This window comes from Solea solea, chromosome 1 (genome assembly GCF_958295425.1).
Source record: "Solea solea chromosome 1, fSolSol10.1, whole genome shotgun sequence".
NCBI classification, from domain to species: Eukaryota; Metazoa; Chordata; class Actinopteri; order Pleuronectiformes; family Soleidae; genus Solea; species Solea solea.
Genome location: NC_081134.1, coordinates 30,612,083 through 30,626,291, shown reverse-complemented (window position 1 = coordinate 30,626,291; position 14,209 = coordinate 30,612,083). Strand labels below are relative to the sequence as shown.

The 14,209-nt window shown below is 39.2% G+C and overlaps 2 protein-coding genes across 7 annotated transcripts in view; one reads left to right on the top strand and one right to left on the bottom strand.

The window, feature by feature from the left end:
- Window positions 1-8,524, top strand: part of dpp6a (dipeptidyl-peptidase 6a) — a 268,421-nt gene extending 259,897 nt beyond the window's left edge. For 4 of the 6 annotated variants that reach the window (XM_058632254.1, XM_058632261.1, XM_058632266.1 and 1 more), the window contains 9 exons: window positions 2,333-2,440; window positions 2,568-2,637; window positions 3,020-3,214; window positions 3,631-3,685; window positions 4,013-4,112; window positions 4,851-4,909; window positions 5,013-5,085; window positions 5,166-5,239; window positions 6,663-8,524. In XM_058632254.1, the coding sequence (XP_058488237.1) occupies window positions 2,333-2,440; window positions 2,568-2,637; window positions 3,020-3,214; window positions 3,631-3,685; window positions 4,013-4,112; window positions 4,851-4,909; window positions 5,013-5,085; window positions 5,166-5,239; window positions 6,663-6,812 (884 nt within the window). In that variant the 3' untranslated portion in view covers window positions 6,813-8,524. The remainder of the gene's footprint in view (window positions 1-2,332; window positions 2,441-2,567; window positions 2,638-3,019; window positions 3,215-3,630; window positions 3,686-4,012; window positions 4,113-4,850; window positions 4,910-5,012; window positions 5,086-5,165; window positions 5,240-6,662) is intronic. The other 2 variants (XM_058632230.1, XM_058632236.1) reach the window with 1 other exon arrangement.
- Window positions 8,521-13,187, bottom strand: LOC131461205 (gamma-glutamyl hydrolase-like). The gene is made up of 9 exons (XM_058632278.1): window positions 12,947-13,187; window positions 12,652-12,760; window positions 12,440-12,490; window positions 12,246-12,330; window positions 11,592-11,730; window positions 11,315-11,421; window positions 11,142-11,229; window positions 10,919-11,053; window positions 8,521-10,813 (listed from the first exon to the last, which is right to left on the bottom strand). The coding sequence occupies exons 1-9, from the start codon at window positions 12,996-12,998 to the stop codon at window positions 10,692-10,694; spliced, it is 888 nt and encodes a 295-aa protein (XP_058488261.1). The 5' UTR covers window positions 12,999-13,187; the 3' UTR covers window positions 8,521-10,691.
- Window positions 13,188-14,209: the final 1,022 nt, after the last annotated feature.

Below are 14,209 nucleotides of genomic sequence, written 5' to 3'. Positions count from 1 at the left end.
GCAGGACTTTTGTCGTTTAGTCAGGCTTCCTTCTTTAAAGAACAACATGGTGGTGAGATGATGGTGCAGAATGAAAATCCACTGACAAAGGGCTTGCATATCGAACAAAGCGGATTTTATTCGTCACAGGTCAAGCATCAGATCAAGCATTACATTACATGTCATTTAGCAGACGCTTTTATCCAAAGCGACTTACAATAAGTGAAGCACTGCAGTTTACTTGAGAGTGTGTTTCATCTGAATCTCAGAACAACTCTGGCCTCTTAGAGCAGGTCCACACTTTCTTTTTTTCATAAAATGGTCTCCTCTGTCTCCTGTTGTCTAGGTGTCACATCCCTGAAAAACAAGTATATCTGTTGAACTATATATACAATCTCTGGGCTGACCGGAGCCCCCACAAGGCAGTTTCCAGGCCTGAGCTAAAGACCTCTGTTATAAAACTGTGATAGGTGATGCGTCTAAACCCCAAAATAACCTTCTCCTGTGGGATCTCCTATTTGTTTCTTTATGCACATTTTCAAACATTCAAGACAAAACTTAGCTGTGTTAATATGTTCATCTAAATCATACTACTTTGGGTTAGGGTTACCACTGTGACTTTTTTGACCAATTTTGGATGCTCAAAAAAGTCATAGTATAGTATGTCGTCCAAAATGAGATAAAAGAGTCATAGTATAGTATGTCATCCAAAATGAGACAAAAAAGTCATAGTATAGTATATCGTCCAAAATTTGACAGAAAAGACATAGTTTAGTATGTCGTCCAAAATTGGACAGAAAAGACGTAGTATAATATGTCGTCCAAAGTCGGTCAAAAAAGTCATAGTAAAGCATGTCGTCCAAATCGGTCAAAAAAGTCATAGTATAGTATGTCGTCCAAAATGAGACAAAATAGTCATAGTATAGTATGTCGTCCAAAATCAGTCATAAAAGTCATAGTATAGTATGTCGTCCAAAATAAGACAAAATGTCATAGTATAGTATGTTGTCCAAAATCGGTCAAAAAAGTCACAGTATAGTATGTCGTCCAACATGAGACAAAAAAGTTATAGTGTAGCATGTCGTCCAAAATTGGTCAAAAAAGTCATACTATAGCATGTCATCCAAAATCAGTCAAAAAAGTCATACTACAGAATGTTGTCCTAAATCGGTCAAAAAAGTTATAGTATAGTATGTCGTACAAAATCGGTCAAAAAAGTTATAATATAGTATGTCGTACAAAATCGGTCAAAAAAGTCATAGTATAGTATGTCGTCCAAATTTTGACTAAAAAGTCATATTATAGTATGTCGTCCTAAATTGGACAAAAAAGTCATAGTATAGTATGTCGTCCAAAATCACTCCGAAAAGTCATAGCATAGTATGTCTTCCAAATTTTGACTAAAAGGTAATAGTATAGTATGTCGTTCTAAAATTGGTCAGAAAAGTCATAGTATAGTATGTCTTCCAAAATGGGTTAAAAAAGTTATAGTATAATATGTCGTCTAAAATGAGACAAAATAGTCATAGTATAGTATGTCGTACAAAATGGGTCAAAAAAGTCATAGTATAGTATGTTGTCCAAAATCGGTCAAAAAAGTCACAGTATAGTATGTCGTCCAACATGAGACAAAAAAGTTATAGTGTAGCATGTCGTCCAAAATTGGTCAAAAAAGTCATACTATAGCATGTCATACAAAATCAGTCAAAAAAGTCATACTACAGAATGTTGTCCTAAATCGGTCAAAAAAGTCATAGTATAGTATGTCGTACAAAATGGGTCAAAAAAGTCATAGTATAGTATGTCGTCCAAAATGAGACAAAAAAAGTCATAGTATAGTATGTCGTCCAAAATCACTCCGAAAAGTCATAGTATAGTATGTCGTCCTAAATCGGACAAAAAAGTCATAGTATAGTATGTCGTACAAAATCCGTCAAAAAAGTCATACTATAGTATGTCGTCCAAAATCACTCCGAAAAGTCATAGCATAGTATGTCGTCCAAATTTTGACTAAAAAGTAATAGTATAGTATGTTGTCAAAAAAGTCATAGTATAGTATGTTGTCCAAAATCGGTCAAAAAAGTCATAGTATAGTATGTCGTCCAAAATGAGACAAAAAAAGTCATAGTATAGTATGTCGTCCAAAATCACTCCGAAAAGTCATAGCATAGTATGTCGTTCTAAATCAGTCAGAAAAGTCATGCTTTCGCACTCACTTGCACCTGCCACTACCAACAGACAGCGCCAGAGGCTTGTTGCATGAATGGGGTAGTCAGCCATCTCTGATTCTCAGGCTTGGACGTGTAAACATGGACTCATTAACTGGTGTTTTGTTGTGTGTGTGCGTGTGTAGGTATTTCAGAAGTTGACCAACTGGAGAGCAACGAGAACCTAAGGCTGACTTTGGACTCCATGCAGATGCCCACAGTGGAATACAAGGAGATCAACATGGACGACTACAGTACGTGACTGAACTGTGACAGACGCGTCGCATATTTCACACAAAAGGATGGTCAAACGAAAGCAGACGAGCAATCAAACAGACTTTTCATTAACGATAATAACCCTGCAGTGTGTCTGTGTTCCAGCCTTGTCCATGCAGATCCTCAAACCTGCAGGCTTCATGGAAACGTCACACTACCCGCTGCTGCTGCTTGTGTGAGTATGAGCACGTTTTCACAGCGACACTACGACATGAGTTATCCAGCAGATGGCAGCAAATTTGGTACTATTACGTACACATTATAATTTCTACTGCTCAAAACAATAATGATAATTAAAGACCTAGTTAGCAATGTGGGATCATGAGCAGATCTTTTTTTTTTGTTTTAAGATATCTTTTTAATCTCCGCTCCGTCAGTGCTCCGTCTCTTCAAAGTAAAAGACTTCTTTAGTTTGTCGGTTCCCCGTTTCCATCCATTCGCAATCCAAAATACTACACAAGGACATACTCGTCCTCGTCAATGGCAAATTATCGAAAACTGGATTTAAATGTCATTTTGCTTTTCATTTGTGCTCGTCTGTGGTTGCTCATGTGCAGAGATGGGACACCCGGTGGTCAGATGGTGTCGGAGCAGTTCCAGATGGACTGGGCCACGGTGCTGGTGAGCAGCTTCGGCGCCATCGTGGTGCGCTGCGACGGACGAGGAAGCGGCTTCCAGGGAACCAACCTGCTGCACCGCGTCCAGAAGAAACTGGGCGTGTACGAGGAACAGGACCAGAAGGGCGCACTCAAGTATGTGTGGCGTCAAAACTGAAATAAACAGAAGAAACTGGTGATGAACAGCTGTTTGGATGCTGAAAAAAGTCTAATATGAGCAGAGTTAAATGGAGAATTTTATTTACCTGCACAAAATAGACAGTTTTTCTTTTATATTTATTCATAAAAATGAGCCAAGTGAACTTTGGATGTATTGAAGTATATCCAATGTTCACAAATTAATACTTTTTGCTCAGATTTGTTTAGAAAGTTGATGAAAATAAAAAAACAATAATTATTTAATCAGATTGCTGATACAAAAAAAATGAAAGCAAAAAAAACAGGGGAAATTCAAAAATTGTGATATAAAGTTTAAAAAAGACTCTAAATACTGTAGATAAATTGATAAATATTGTGCTCCTAATTAAAAACAATTTTTTGATCTATTGCAGTTTTATTTTGAAAGAGCCCTATGTCGACGGAACCAGAGTTGGGGCTTTTGGGAAGGTAAGGATAGCATTAGCTGTTGTCATTAGCTGCTGCAGTCATTTTATGACTATGGCACTTTTTTTTCTTTGTTATATAAATCATTATAATCATGATTATTATTTGAGTTCGATTATTCGATTTCCTAAAACTTGGTGGGACGATGTTATAGACCAAGACGAACAAAAAAGTCGACCGTAACCAAGCCGTAACTCCACAGGAAGTCGGCCATTTTAGAATTTTGGACACATCTAAGGCTCCCCGACTTGCATGGGGGACGCAAGGGCCCTATCATGACTGCGTACAGTCCTAGTTATTATTTTAACTGCTGTGTCTGTTTTGCTTCAGGTGTACGGCGGGTATGTGACCAGCTTGTTGGCCAGTGGCGAGGAGTCGCCCGTGAAATGTGGAGCTGTCCTGTCGCCCATTACAGACTTTGAATTATATGGTAAGAAGTTTGCATCTGTTTAATATATAGTATATATATATAGTCTAATACAGTATTTGTGCATAACCAATCAGGCTGTGGCAGATGATCTGGCTGTCGGGAAGCGGAGAAAGGCAGGGAGGGGGGACAAAATAATGGAACTATTGCCTAGAAAACTAGCATCTTTACCCCTACTGCTGGATCACTATGTTATACATACATATGAAATAAAAAAAACAACCTTGTTTACCTTATCAGCATGATGGCGCTGGTACACTGAGAAGCCAATCAAACCCAGATAACGACACGTCGGCTACCTGAGGAATAAAAATGTGTGAAAATCAGAGTTGTGTGAGTTGAGAGCGACGACACTTCTTGTTTCTCTACATGCACCCGAGTCAGGAAACTGCAAATTAAGGAGGAGGCGTTTTTGAGGGGGGGTTTTTTCCCCTCCATGTGACAAATTTCTCATCCATTTGATTTTTCTCGCTTTTGCCGGAGCGAGGTGACAGACGCGGTCGCGACACCGTATGAGTGTGGAATCGAAAATGAGGTCGCTCCGCTGAAGAATATGTAGATGTAGTGAATATATTTGAATACGGAAGGTAGAAATACCTGAAGAGGGTTATTCTTATTATTATATGTTATTCAAATTGACCACGGGACTGATAGGAGTGATGGACCGGCCTTGTTATTAGTGTGAAATTAGATTTAAATGCAGGAGAAACGTAATAATCCAACCCTCTCTTTTGCCTCTAGCCTCTGCGTTTTCAGAACGATATCTCGGACTCCCGAAGCCTGATCCAAGAGCTTACACGGTGAGATGAAATCACAATTGTTATATGTTCAGATTGCATTTGGGATAATTATTATAACGTCCAGCTGATTCACTGTGTCTGCACACGTGTCTTTAATCCTCAGATGGCAAATCTAGCGCACAGAGCGTCTCAGTTTATGGACAAGAAGTTTTTAATTATCCATCCAACCGCTGATGGTGAGTGATGGAGTCAAAATAATAATATTAATGGAAAAGAAAAAGAATACACAAAAAGGACATTTGTTCTGTCTCAACAGAAAAAGTTCATTTCCAACATACAGCGAAATTCATTGCACAGCTCATCAACGAAAAGGCCAACTACACTTTACAGGTAAGGGTTTTTTTTTTTCCAATTATTCCATTTTCACTGCTCTGTTTTGTTTTTTTTCTTCTCCCACCTTTAAGGGCTCTGTGATCCGACCGCCAGAGGAGGATTAAGTGCTAACAATGCCTTCATTTCACATAATGAGTTTACGAGAACTGGCCTCCTTGGCCGTCTTGCATTTACACCGGCACTAATCCAATTAAGCCTCACCGTACAGCAGCTCAGTGTTCATCAGAGCTCATTATGGAGCAGTCGACAGGTCAATGTGCTCACGCGTGCATTAACCTCCAGTTGCCGCCATGATGACTGAAAGCTCACGCTCGCTCTGATTTAAGTGCAGTTGGTGCTAAATGAATTAACAGGTTAAAAAAAACGTATGATTTTTCTGTTTCATATTTGCAACCTAACGTTTTCCAAGTTTAATTGGACTACAGGGGATTATTTCAAGAAAATGAATTGAGTAACTGAGTACAAATAAGGCTTGTATAATCCCATTTCTACACAAACTGTGCTAAAATGTGCAGTAAGATACAGTTTTGTCTTTGGACAGGGACAGTTTCCATCATTTTTTTTTTTCTTATTCCATCACAGTGGATGTGAAACAAAGCCATTGCAATATCAGTGAAGTGTAGACTTTGAGCTTCAACACACATTTTATAATTAAAATTAAATCCCTCAGGTCCAAACTTTCTTACAAACGCAAAGATTAATTCTCCATAACACCTTATTTCAATCTAATTTCTCTTAAATTGCAATCCTTCTGGTACAAGTTAATGTTGGATTCATCTCACAAGAGAAGCCGGTTCCAGATTCTAGTAGATGTTTTAGCACAAAGTCTAATATATACTCTCTATATTTACATTCACAAAGGGGTCTCTTGATTGTACAAGTTACACCTATATATTATAGCTATGAAAGTTGAAAAACTGTCACTGGCCAAACATTCTTGGTTTCCCCATAACTACAAAAAAGTATTTAGTATAATGCATTTAACTGGGTCTATTTCCAGATTTGCAAGGTCCTTGCCCTGACGTAAATAAAAGAAGGTTAGAGTGTCAAACATGCGGCCCTACTACAGTTGTCCAAGTGTTATTTACCTAATTTTAGGGTCTGTTTTTGATATTAACAGATTTACTTTGCATCATAACTGTGTTTTTAATATGAATTATACATCATTCCAATTCAAAACAACCTCTTTTACTGCAAAATGTTATCATGAATATCTTTCTGGTGATATCATGTTGTGTTAATAATCCTATAAGCTCATATTGAACAGTGGTTTCTTTCATTTATTTGAAAGCGATGATGCACTTATAGAAACAATTACTAAACACTGGACCTTTAATTACCTTTACTATCACTCTTAGTGCTGGTTGGTTGACAAAGCTTGCCATCTCAGATGTTCTCACCTTATTTCTTTGTGTTCCAGATCTATCCAGACGAAGGCCACTTCATTCACAGTGAAGCAACACGGCAGCACCTCAGTCAGTCCCTGGTGAACTTCTTCGAGGAATGCTTCAGGCTACCAGAAAGAGTGTTTGAAGAGGCTCTGGAGGAAGAGAGTGAAGACGAGGGTTAGCTTGGCCTTGCCCCAAAGTCTCCCCACCTATACAGTCATATAACCACAACACTGGCACCCAATTGTCCCCCAAATGCTACTCACGTCCTCTCTTTCCATTTATTTTGGTTTGCATTTGGACTCCCCCTGACCCCTTCCATGTCCATGTTGAACCAGAGACTGCTCTTCCAGCAGACGACGGATCTACTTCACATCCATCCGACCTTCCTAATTTTGTGCCCCCGACTTTGAATTCATAAGGCCCTGCAGGGAGCCAACAAGGACTGGGGACTTGACATGATGTCGTGGAATATACTGATCGATTAAACAACAAGCAGTCTTGTCTCAGCCCGAACGGACCAGCTCCTCAAAAAGCAGTGGAGTGAGACCGAAAGTGTCTGCTCTCACACAAGACTTTGAAGCTGTGAGGAGAAGGAACCACTGCATAGCACAGAACTCGTGGGCTTGTAAATTTCTGAAAAATCGGACACCTGGTGAAAAACACTGGCTGGCAGTGTTTCTATGGGGGTGTCTGAAAAGTGTGTGGATACAAGAAATGTTACTATTTTTAAAGTTGTGAAGAACTTTCCATGTTGGACTGTGGTTGTGTCTGTTGTTCTTACAGTATGTAAAATAGCACACAAAACATTCACTCGGCTACTACAGTTCTGTTTTCCTTTCAGGTATTCACGTTTGCCCTGACGTTGGTTTCATCACGCTGCCTCATTGTGTGTTTCAGAATTCTCTAAACTGGCAAAAGAAAAGGCTTATTTAAAGGTTTATTTGGCGTCCATGTTTATCGGTTTTAACAAATGCGCTTCAAAGACGGAAGCATTAACTTTTCAGTCACCGTGCCTTACTTTGTCAGAAAACATCCTGCTGTGGGACAACATTAACAGACTGCTAGAAGTCACATTTTAAAGGAATAACAAGTATTTATTTGTGATTAATATCACTAAATTCTGTCATGATAAATATGAAGTAACAGCCTACTAGCTTAGCATAAAGACCACAGTAAAGCTAGTTTAGTTTTTGTCTAAAGGTAGTAAAGTAAAAGTAGTAAAAGCTGCCAACTAGCTCCTCTTAGCCTCTGGTTTAATAAGAGCATAACTAAGTACATTGACTGTTTTAAACTTTATTTTTGGAGCAAATGCATTGATCTTATCACACTGGACTAGCTTTTTTAAATCCCTGCAACCATTAAAATCAAATGTATTGCTCTTTTTCCCGATTTACCTAAATTTCCACAAGCTACTCTGAATAGTAAGACTAGCATGTAGCATGCCAATGAGCTCAGTGCCGACACTGTGCTACAGCTAGTTTAAGTAGAAAAACTCACGTGCTAGTCTTTATGCTAAGCAAAGCTACCCTATTTGATTAACGGCTGTAATTTAATATTTAACAGACAAGCGTTTGGTGTCAACAAGAAACTGGAAAAAGTACATTTTCCACATCATTAAGCGCTATAGTTTCACAAGCTAACGCTCTGTGCGGAAACAATAAAGGGATTTTTGAAGGTCAGACAAAAACTGTAACTGTTACATCAAGTATCGCTGATACCAAATGATGACAACACAGAGCTAAAATGTATGTGTACAGAAACTGCATGCATCATTGCTTAAGGAAAGTGAAGATTGAGTGATGTCAGTGACTACGTTGTACACGGTTGAAGGCAGGGAGCTGTTAAAAGTGGCGTTATTACCTGGGTATTTATGCATTTGTAGATAAAAATATGGAACACATGTTGTTAGCTTCAGTCATGGAAGGTCATGGAAGTACATAATACAAAATGAATTTCTGAGGCACAAGTTTGGTTTTAAATTTCTTGGTCATTCTTTTTTCTTTTTGTCATTTGTTTCTGTGCATGGCAAGAAATCATTTGCAGCATTATCCCTGATCAGGTCCACATGGTGATTTTGACATCTTGAATGTTCCTTACTTGACTGCATAAACTACATTTCCAGTAGTATCGTGATTGAGAACCCAGTCTCGTCAGCTTGATGTGTAAATGTTATTCAAACATCATTTTATTCTTAAAAAGAGAAAAATGGAAAGAAAAAAAATTAAACAATATTACCTGGGTGTTATTTGTGCATAAAGCATTTTGGAAATTACATTTGACTTTTCATTTCAGTTCTCTTGTTGCTGTCCTTGACTTGAGTTGAAAGTGGACTTTTTAATATGCCATTGGCAACGTTGAACTTTCTTGCCTGTGGTTGAGGACTTTTCGCAGATGCTTAACTTTGTTATCCAAAGCATAGGAGATTAACAGCAAATTGTGGCATGAAGGTACATGTTAGAATAAAAAAAAATAGATATTTTATCAGCCTTCAATGTTTTTGACTCGTCTTTTTTTTTATTGTGGATTCTTTATTTTCGGCCACTTGGAGGCAGCAGAATATGCTGCAAGCTGAACATTTAACATTGTATTACTGTAATATGGGTGGAGTGGCTCAGTGGTTAAGACCAGTACCCAGTGTGCAATAGACTTCATGGTCGCAACTCGCAAGTTCAACTCCACCCCTAGCAGGTTGTACTCAATTCCCTTGTAAGTCGCTTTGGATAAAAGTGTCTGCTAAATGACATGTAATGTAATGTAATGTAATAATTAGGGTTCGAGCAACAAAATTGCAAGAACCCTATTGTAATCGCAAAGATTCTTCTTCTTCTTCTTCACCAAAGTAAATCGCGTTTTTGAGGCCCTGAACATGCCCCAAAACTCACCAATTTTTGCAAGCGCATCAGACCTGGTGTAAATTTACGTTTATTAGTGTTTCGGGGAATGTGCGTTAAAAAATGAAAGTGGGAGGGGCAAATAACTGCTCCACCCCCTAAAACTTGTGGGCCTGAGGAGCACGTTTAATGTACATGCACGAAACTTGGTACACGCGTTCCTTAGGTCGGGCCAGTCACAAAAGTCAGTGCAGTCTAAAACGAACAGGAAAGCCGCCATCTTGGATTGAAAGTTCATTCTTTGCCGATTTTGGCCATTTCGCAGCAATTGTATGCGAACGAACTTGTCCTAGAGGTTTCATGGGATCACCTTTAAACTTTGTGAGGTCACTGTGGACAAGTTGAGGATCCAAAGGTATAAAAAACTTTTCAATAAGTATCATGGCGTACAAGAAAGGGGGCGGCAAAGTTGGTGAAAATTTTAATGTTTCGCCAAGGCAACGAAACTATTATAACTTTGCGATAGAAGGTCCCATCCCAACCAAACTTCCTTTGATTGATGATGGGTAGTTGCTGAAGACGACTATATTGCTGAAAACAATACAATTTGAAAACAGCGCCTCCTGGGGGTGGTAGAAAATACTAAAAAAACAAACTGTTACAACTTTGCCATTCCAGGTCCAATCTGAACCAAACTTGCTAGGACTGTTGACAGTCCGGCCCGAAACAAATCTATATGAAAATATTCCGTCAAAATCAGTGCCCCCTGGTGACGGCAGACGAAATTACATTTACAGTTTTTCATGCTGCTCTAACAGGGATTGCTGTATCCACTTAAAACCTTGATATGTGAGACCTCAGACCCGTCCGGAACATGTCTGTAAAGGATGATCTCCCTACAGGAAGTAGAACTCCCGAAACAGGAAGTAGAGTCTAACATTGTCCGATCTTCACGAAACTTGATATGTGAGTCAAGGGACCGTCCCTGAACACGTTTACAAACACACCTTTCACCCAACAGGAAGTCGGCCATTTTAAACAGGACGTGCCCTCTAATTTAGCACAGGGACGCTGAAAATAGTCCGAGCTGAAAATAACTAGTACCGCAAGCGGTGAATGAACGGGAGATGAGCTAGAGGACTCGCGCGGCGACTCGCGAGCCCCGAGCTCAAACCCGTTCATTTCCGCTTGCGGTACTAGTATTAACATTATAATGTTTCCAGGATATCAGCAGAAAAAATAGGTTTGCTCAAAGCCACACACAGGCCCAGTGTAAGTAGGAGAGTAGTTGTATATCAGTGCTTTCTGCTCCTCCTCCTCTGATTCAAATCTGTGGAAGTTCTTTCTGGCTGCAGCAGGAAAAGAAAGCAGTGACAGAGATAAATATCAAAAAACACTATTATGCAGTGACTGACTACAAATAAAGCACCAAAATAATGCTGCACTCTTCGTACCTTCACCAACAAAGAACTCTGCCATGAGGAACGAGGTCTTGACTGCTGAGGGACAGTGTGCAACAGCAGGCTTTGACCATTCAAATGCATTTTTTTCTGGGTGCCACTGAACCGCATAAATTGGGTAATCATACGCTGCAGAAAGGTGAACAAAGAATATGCTCAATTTAATGTTGTTTTGTTTATCTGTGTGCAGACAAATGTGATGCCACATTAAACTTACCTTCCAGTGTTGACGCAAACTCAACTCCATCTGTATTCGTGTTAAGAACTTTGTAGAACTTCTTCAGTTTCTCATTTGAGTTGTAAGTCTGAAAGAAACAGAGGAACGTTGCTTTGTTGACAGTGTCTGACTGAACCATTTTCTAACTGTAATAGTAATGAGTAATGACTTACAGATAATGGCAGACTCCACCGGTGGTTGTGTTGTGACAGCGGCTCATTAGTCAGATCTTTGATGATTTCATCTGGAAAGCCACTGTACAACCGGCTGTCTTTAGCATCTAGAGATGAGCATTCATGTTATAATTTATACATGCAAAGAAGATCCACCTTTGTCTTGAAACAACCATCTGACATTAAACTTATTAAACAGTCTCCTAAAAAGTAACTGCTGCTTTGACATCAATATGACTCTTTTGATTAAGTGATAGATATGAAGACAAATCCATACCCTCAGTGAAGGTCAGAGGCAATAATACACCAAGTGTGTTGGTCCTTGAGTATAACTCTTCTCCACCTGTTAAAATAGTCATGATTTGAAATCCTAGACAGGCGCCCCACACAGGAAAGTAGTCGCCTTTCTTGTTCGCCTGAAACACCACAGACATTATGAAACCATAGACATCAACAAACATTTCAAGCTGGTCCACTTCTTCTTCTTTTGGCTTCTCCTGAACCTTCTCTGTGGTCTTTCCTTTTCCTTGAATATGCTAATTTTTAATCGTGTCCATCTTGGTCACTCCCAACGAAAATTTCAGCATCTTCAGCTCTGCCTCTCGTCTTTTACACAGTGTCACTTCATGGCAAGTCTCAATTCGATCAACAAAGACACTTCTGACCTTCTCTCTCGTGTTAAACTGAGTTGGCAAAAGTCCATAGCTTTCTTCTCCTCGACATTTCCGTATCTCCTCAGGACTTTCCACTCTTCACTGTCTCCAGAGCTGCCCTCACTTTCTCCTTATTAATCCTTTGCACTTCCTGAGGCACTATTTCCCGTTCTCAAAATACTGTTTTACTTGTTAGCACATTTCCATCTCTGTCCTTAAGCACTGAAACATTTCAAGCTTCTGACTTTGTTTAAAATCATAACATTAATAAATCTTACCTCAATAGCAAGGTCAAAAAAGATCTTTGCAGACCTTGCATAAGCAGATGTGGTGCAGCTTGCACGTCCACCTGGGAAATAGACCCTAAACAAAATACAAACATTAAGTCAGAGGTTATTAATGTTAAGTTCTGTTCTAATTCTTATACACTAGATATTTTAGGTTATTGTTTCACAACAGCACATGTATTTACCCATTAATGGAGTTGAACAGTCTCGTGTACTCCTCCACAGTCTGGTGTATCCTGTACACATTTAAACAGAAGTGGAAGTCAAACATGCCTGAACAGGGCTTTGTACAAACTATTCTAAACTGAATTCTAGCAAACTAGGAGATGCTGCACTAGTGCGCACCACCATATGTGTCATCAGTGTTTAAAGCAGTCAGGTCGTAACTGATGCTTACTTGATAGGGACAACCCTTGCCCCTCCGGACTCCAGGAATTTCACATGATTTGCAAACATGTGAGATGTCTGGTTTGGTTTAGGATGAGAAACTTCTTGAGCCAAGATACCTTTAAAAAAAATAAAAACATGGCAAGTTTTAATAATTACATGTAAAAGTGAAACTACTTATTACAACAAGTAATATTTTCTGATTGAAAAATGACAATACCAAAAAAGGAGGTGGTTCAGCTGGCGATTTACATCATACGACAGTTCATAACATGGTACAACCTAAGATGAGAAGATAAACTTACCGATGATGGGTCTGTCATTTCTCTTGGGTGAAGAATTCATCGGGAGAGACATGTTGCTGAACTTTACTTTTTGCTGCTCGTCCTAGTGTCACTGGCCCAAACTATTTCCACAATAGTTGTTTCAGTACTTGCCACTGTGCTACACTTGGGAACAATGCACACAGGCAGACTCAGGAATCTAATGACAACCTCAGCCAGCACATCAGAAACTATCAGACTGCAAGACATTATATACACCTTCACTAAGGCATGGTGTGGTCTATTGGGCTGGAATGCACGTCTGTGTTTGTGTTAACTCAGTCTCCTCCTTGTTTGGGTGCCTCCCCGTTTTTTTGCACCTGAGGATGTTTTTTTCTTAAGGGTTAAACTCATATTTGGTTGATAGAAAGTTACCGACGTATAAACACTATTGTAAAAGAGGAAAAATGACATAGTGTACTCAACTGTGAATGTGTGTAGAAGTGTCTGACAGATAAACAGTAGACTTTCTCATGAACTTTGATTAAAATGTAGTTTTTTCTTTCACCAGCAGTGTTGCCCCCTTGTGGTTAATCTACCCTCGTGAACATTCTTATGTCCTGGTTAGCTTCAACCAGCAAACAAAATGATTGTGTCAACTTTCTTTATACAGACTTTGGAAAGAATAAGAGTCATGTTAAAGCAACCTATGGCAAGATAAACACAAACACACAGAGCACACTCACTGTGCATACACATGATGCAATTTTACAGGATGTATTTCAATTGTTTAAGGTATATAGACAAAACTAGAACGTGCATTTCCGCAGAAAACGCAATTCATTTTAAAAATGTTTATTTACCACAAATTAAACAAGCAAGCTGCTCCTATAGCTGATTGACCTTTTAAAAGGTCCACAAAACGTACAGCAGAACATTTACATTAAGCATTTAGCAGACGCTTTCATCCAAAGCGACTTACAAAAGAGGAATAAGCTACATAAAAGTAGTCTTGGAAAGAACTCCACTAGATACAAACAGTGGACTGATAGAGGGTGAGAGTGCTGAGGTGGATCCAGGTGCAGAAGGAGATGGTGGGGGGGGGTGTTAGGGTAAATGCTAGGAAAACAGAAGATGATCTTGGAAAAACAACTTCTACAACTACTTCTAAGAATACTTTTATGTAGCTTATTCCTCTTTTGTAAGTCGCCTTGGATGAAAGCGTCTGCTAAATGCTTAATGTAAATGTTCTGCTGTACGTTTTGTGGACCTTTTAGAAGGTCAATCAGCTACTCCAGCAGCTTG

Excerpts from the sequence above, each read along its gene's own strand:
- LOC131461205 (XM_058632278.1), bottom strand. The coding sequence starts at position 12,998 with ATGTCTCTCCCGATGAATTCTTCACCCAAGAGAAATGACAGACCCATC. Across the intron at positions 12,331-12,439 it reads CTGTTCAACTCCATTAATGG|GGTCTATTTCCCAGGTGGAC; the intron begins GTAAATACATGT and ends TATTTTGTTTAG. Across the intron at positions 10,814-10,918 it reads AGAGTTCTTTGTTGGTGAAG|CCAGAAAGAACTTCCACAGA; the intron begins GTACGAAGAGTG and ends TTCCTGCTGCAG.